The sequence below is a fragment of the Humulus lupulus genome, chromosome 8, assembly GCF_963169125.1.
Source record: "Humulus lupulus chromosome 8, drHumLupu1.1, whole genome shotgun sequence".
Lineage (NCBI taxonomy): Eukaryota > Viridiplantae > Streptophyta > Magnoliopsida > Rosales > Cannabaceae > Humulus > Humulus lupulus.
Window position 1 is genome coordinate 1,170,771 of NC_084800.1, and position 5,767 is coordinate 1,176,537.

The following is a 5,767-nucleotide window of genomic DNA, read 5'->3' on the forward strand; positions in this document are numbered from 1 at the left end:
AAAATTTTGTTGTTTGTTCCACCTTTTGGAATAAAAAATTTATGAATAGAACAAGAAATTTATGAACAGGTTCAAGCAGCAATCTCAGTGTTAAAGTATAGGGGACTGCCAAAATTGCCCGAGGATTTTCCCATCCCTGCTACAAGAAAAGCTGATGTTCTTGATATTTTGCACTACATTTTTGGATTTCAGGTTTGTACGTCTAGATCAAGTGGTATATTGGATTTGGATTTAGTGTATTTTCTTTTATTTGTGCTATAAGTTGCATGTGGTTGCTATGAGTTCCAGGCAGGTAGTTCAGACACTGTTATATTTTTTCCTCTGAAAAATTTATTGTTTAGTTGTTCTTGCTTTATTTATATGGTGAGGAAATGTCTGAATCCTTCTATATGTTTTTCACATTAATGAACATTGATATATGCAATCATACACGTTCTGATATATATGCTTAAACATTCTGATTGTTTAACACCTTATTGTTTCTCTGATATTTCTTTGTTGTAAAATTTAAAATTTGATGGATTAATCTCTTCAAACAAAAATAATTATATATATATAAATTATGATGAGTTAGAATTAGATTCTCTAAGTTGGAATTAAGTGTTTTATGTATATAATAGATTAAGAAAATGAATATTAAAATTTTTTATTAAGCATTAAGTACCTTTAGTATATAATATATATAAAAAATTGATGTTTATAAATATATATTTATTGTTGTGAATCTAAAAAAGATGGTATCGCCTCTGTTTTGAACAAATTGTGATATTTTCATGCTTTATTTCTCTTGTTTGTGACTGTTTTTCTACAGGGGTCTATTTATATTGAGTATTTTTTGGTCTTCTTTTTAGTCAATATTATATGGGTTAGTTTTAATTTGTTGGTTGTTTCATTGCATTGACTATCAGATGAAGTCCATGGCTGGCACCCAAGCTTAGCCTTGACCCCAAAAGTTGAAGAAGAAAGTTTAGAACTTTTTGTTCATTTCGAGTAAGTAAATAAGCTTCTTTTCCTTTAGAACTCAAATTTTGTATATAATATAGATTTAGCATTTGCCTATGTTTTTGTCTTAGTTCTGAGTTTTTTGTTTTTGGATGATGATAGAAAATTGGCTGAGAATTCTGAACTTTCCATTTGCTATAGAACTCACTTTTTGTATATATATTTATATATTGGCTGAGATTTCTGAACATTCCATTTACTTTTGGTTCGAGTCATAGATCTATGATAAATAAAGTTATAAAGGGCCATTGATTGTAAGAACAAATCTAAGTTTATAACCATTTCTTATATATAGATGATTATATATCTAGGGAGGTCAGGTGTTAATTAGTTTTCCAGTACATAAATGCAGGACTTGATTCTTCTTCTAGTAGTGTGGGTAATATTACCTCAGATGTCTTATTAGCTGCCAAGAAGAGTCGATTCCCAGACCTCAGAGGTTTTTGCCACTCTTTTTTACTTCCTACTTTCACTATTATACCTTTTGTTTCAAGATTTAGAGTCTTGAGATGCCTAAACTTATTATGAATCCCCATACCAAGAGTCTATGTGTATATACATATCAGCATATTCATAGATATAACAATAAAAATAAGCTACTAATATTACCAACTATTCTTGATGGTGATACTCTGAGCTTTTCAGGTGAAACCAACATAAATTCTCTTGAAGCCATGGTGAGTCCTTTGTATATTTATACTCATACATATTCCATTAATCTTCTTATTAATATAAACTAATATGCGTTAATAATTCCATGATCCTAAATTTCATGTCTGTAAGCTATGGTGTGCTGCAACTCTATGATGCTCTTGTTTTCAACATGAAGATATTCTTCTATACATGTTTATTGCTTCTAACTTTCATATAAAATTTTTCCATGACTTTTTGAGTGTGTGTGATGATACAAGTATTGATAATAATCAATCATAAATGATTCTTATATATCTCTGTTTTTAGTTATTGCATGAGAAGAAAAGTAAAGCACGAGGTCCCTGAAGATTGGGTCTGTGAATCATGCCAAAGTGTCAGTGACTCAGTTTTGATGGAATCTGGGAAGAGAGATGAAGCTGTCACAATAGCAATGAGCAAGAGGCAATTGTCAAATTCACAGCTTCATTCCAAGAAGAAAAAAACAGTAGAAACTGGTAAAGTTAGGTTCATTCCTCATGAAGAAATACTTGAAAGAAATCCTTAATAATAATTAAAAATTGTGATGCTGTGAAATCATTCCTTGCTTGAAAAGAAAAATGCTTAGGCATTTTTTTTTGGTGTAGCACTCCTTGCTTTAAGGAATACTCAATGCTTCTTTGTGACTGGCACTTGTGGTTGTAGTTTTGATAGTTTTTCATAAGGACCTCTGTGCTGTCTTTGTTGGTCTCTGTTTGTAGTTTTATGTCTTATATGTACTATCTTAGTTTGAGGCTGTCTAGATTGTAATACAGTACATGTGATTTCTTATCATTGTTTTTAATACAATCTTGTATGGTTGGGATTGAAATGACAGTGTTTATGTGAGAATAAAAATAGAATGGGAAATAAATATCAATTCTTTTGTTTGGTTGAAATTTTGTTTGGAATGGCATGGACTAACATTACTTTGACCAAAATATCCATATGCAATTATAACTATCATGTAATATATTAAAATTATATTTTAGAGTAATTAATAAAAAAATTATTTTGTTGTATTTTCTTTTGAAAATTTTAGAAGTCTAACATATATAATACATTTCGGAAAAGGGATATATTTTTTTTAAATCAAAATGAAAATTATAGCCGCAGTTTTTTAAAAAAAAAAATTATTTTTAAGGCCATGCAAAGCGAGTCCTAAAATCTTAATTTAAAGATACTCAACAAGATTTTTTAGGACTCGCATTGCAAGTCCTAAAAAATTACTTAAAGCCACTCAACTAGAAATTTTAGGACTCGCACTAAAAAATTACTTAAAGACACTCAACCAGATTTTTTAGGACTCACATTGCGAGTCCTAAAAACTTAATTAAAGACACTCAACCAGATTTGCGAGTCCTAAAAAACATCACTTTTTAAAGCTCTCAAATAGAGGACTCGCGCCCCGCGAGTCCTAAAAAACATTTTTTGTAGTAGTGAAAATTAGCTAATAATATATTTTATCTTGTTTTAGTTTTTTTATTTTTTTATTTCTGTTATACGTACATTAGTTCCCGCTTGTTTTAAGTGATGTTGAAGCCAAAATGAAAAAACGAAAGGCACCCAAAATTATTTCGTCTCCCACTTGTGATTTATTATATAACGTTTATATATACCGTATTTCGTTGTAGTGTTAATATTTTATAATGTTTATTGTTTTTTTTTTTTTGAAAGAGATAATGTTTATTGTTGAGAAATCAATAATAAATGTTATCATAGAATTCTTTGTTTATCTATTTACTTATTTTATTTTTATGTGTAGATATGTCAAACCGGATGGTGACGTGGAGAATTTTGTGGGTGAGATTACCAAGCCAGTTTCTTGTTATCCGCATCTTTATTCCAATACGTCAACTTAATAAGTTGTGATATAATACTCTGACCGTAGCCTTGTTAGCTCTAAAATGACCACACTCATAGGCTGCTGCAACATCTTCATTCCAAACCATTTGTTACTCTCTAATAATTCTCAAAGCCCACGGCTACTCAAACCCACCTCAGATCAGTGCCGCCGACCAACACCAGTTTTCGCCGCCAAATCTGGAGGATTTTCGCTCAACTCGGTAAATATATATTATATACACAGTCCGTACCAAAACACAATTTTTGACTGGTGATCATTTTAGTACACAAATTATAGGTTTGTAATCGAATTTATTACTTTGATATATATTGTTTACATTTGACTTGTCACAAATTGGAAGGACTACTTAATTGATTGCTGCGGCAAATATGTGCATATGCAGATACTGAAGGGATGTGATACATGTAGTGGCAAGGGTGCCATAGAGTGTCCTGGATGCAAGGTGCTTAATTAATTATTTAATCCCCATCTTGCTCTCTCTCTTTCGTCATGATCTACCTCAAGCATAAGATCATGTCAATCACGCTTTGTTGTTATATATTGTTTTCAAAACTAAAACCAATTAAGCCAGACTTGCTAAGGTTTTCGTACGCACTTATTATTTATATATAATTTCCATCCAGGCAATGTCATTAATTAACTATATTAAATGAAATAAAACACCTTCCTCAGGGAACGGGGAAAAATAAGAAGAATGGGAACATATTCGAGCGTTGGAAGTAAGTTTTATTTTATTTTATTTCATATTTCGATTAGACTTTAGAACAACTAATTACTATACCCCTATATATGAACCAAATGATATGGTGCATTTAGATGCTTCGATTGCCAAGGATTCGGATTGAAGAGCTGCCCCAACTGTGGCAAAGGAGGGCTAACACCAGAACAAAGAGGAGAACGATGAGATATATTGTTAAACCAAATCATTAATCTATAAATTTTGTAACTAATTCTGAATAAGTTGTATTTCTTTTCATCTCTGCTGTGTATGGGACACATACACTATGGTCCCTTTTATCTCTTTGCTATATAGATAGCTCTATATACAGACTCTTTACTTTTTCCAGGACTACAACACATTTTTCCCATTCCTTCTTTATTTCTTTTATGGTACTAGTGCAATAACAACTCATATGGCCTCTGAAAATATAAAGACCCAAACACCACCGGTCTCCCAACTACCAACAACGGTTGACGTACCTATACCACCTGTTCAGAATGTGTCCAACATCTCATCCTCTGCTCCTATACAACCATTCACCTCTTCCTCTCTTTCTTCTCTGTCTCCATTCCCCTCCGTTAATCAACTCATCACTGTGAAGCTCGACGAGAATAACTTTGTCATTTGGCAGACGCAGATGCTCAACATCATCATCGCCAAAGACCTTGAGGAGTTCATCAATGGGTCTCGTCCATGCCCTGTTACTAACACCGCTCACCCTTTGGATCCCAGTCATTTTGAGTTTCAAACTTTGCATAGGTATAATTGTTTGGTTATGAGCAGGATTTATGTCTCTATTAATGAATCTATGTTAGGTCAGATTGTTGGTTACTAGACTGCTTGTGAGATATGGGATCCTCTCACTCAGATCTACTTTGCGGCTTCCTTCTCCCATATGTCGGAGATTCGAACACAGTTGCAAAATCTAAAGAAGGATGGTCTCACCGCCTTTGCCTACATCCAGAAATTTTTGAGGGCTCTGCAACAATTTTTCCTCTGCAAGTGAACCCATTTCTTCGAAAGAGCAGATGATCTATTTCTTGAATGGTTTAGGTCGGGATTAAAATGCTTATGTGACCCCCATTCAAACTCGTGCTGAAAACCCGTCTATGGAGGAGGCGTATAGCTTACTGCTACATTACGATGCTCGCCTGAACCGTCACTCAGTCGACACACTGAGCTCCCTTCAAGCCACCTTCGCCAATCTCTCCCACATCGAACCCAAAAATAGACAACCTGGTGCCTCTCCTCCCCACCAGACTATTAATGCTCCACCTCCATATCAACCCCCTCACCAAAATAAACCTTCACAGCCCTGGACCTCGCCCCCACCACCTACCTCATCTTCCCCTCGTCCTCAAAACACTTCCTGTCCTCGTTACCAGATTTGCTTGAAAGTGGGAGTCACGACCAATATTTGTTACCATCGCCATAATCTACATTATTGCCCTGCTCCACCACCTCATAAACCCTTTAATTCCTTTTTCTCCCAACAAACCCCTGGCACC

The 5,767-nt window shown here is 33.9% G+C and overlaps 1 protein-coding gene across 1 annotated transcript; it reads left to right on the forward strand.

The window, feature by feature from the left end:
• The first annotated feature begins 3,539 nt into the window (after nucleotides 1-3,539).
• Nucleotides 3,540-4,613, forward strand: LOC133794051 (uncharacterized). Its single transcript, XM_062231226.1, has 4 exons — nucleotides 3,540-3,737; nucleotides 3,921-3,980; nucleotides 4,211-4,257; nucleotides 4,355-4,613. The coding sequence occupies exons 1-4, from the start codon at nucleotides 3,579-3,581 to the stop codon at nucleotides 4,440-4,442; spliced, it is 354 nt and encodes a 117-aa protein (XP_062087210.1). The 5' UTR covers nucleotides 3,540-3,578; the 3' UTR covers nucleotides 4,443-4,613.
• The last annotated feature ends 1,154 nt before the right edge of the window (nucleotides 4,614-5,767 follow it).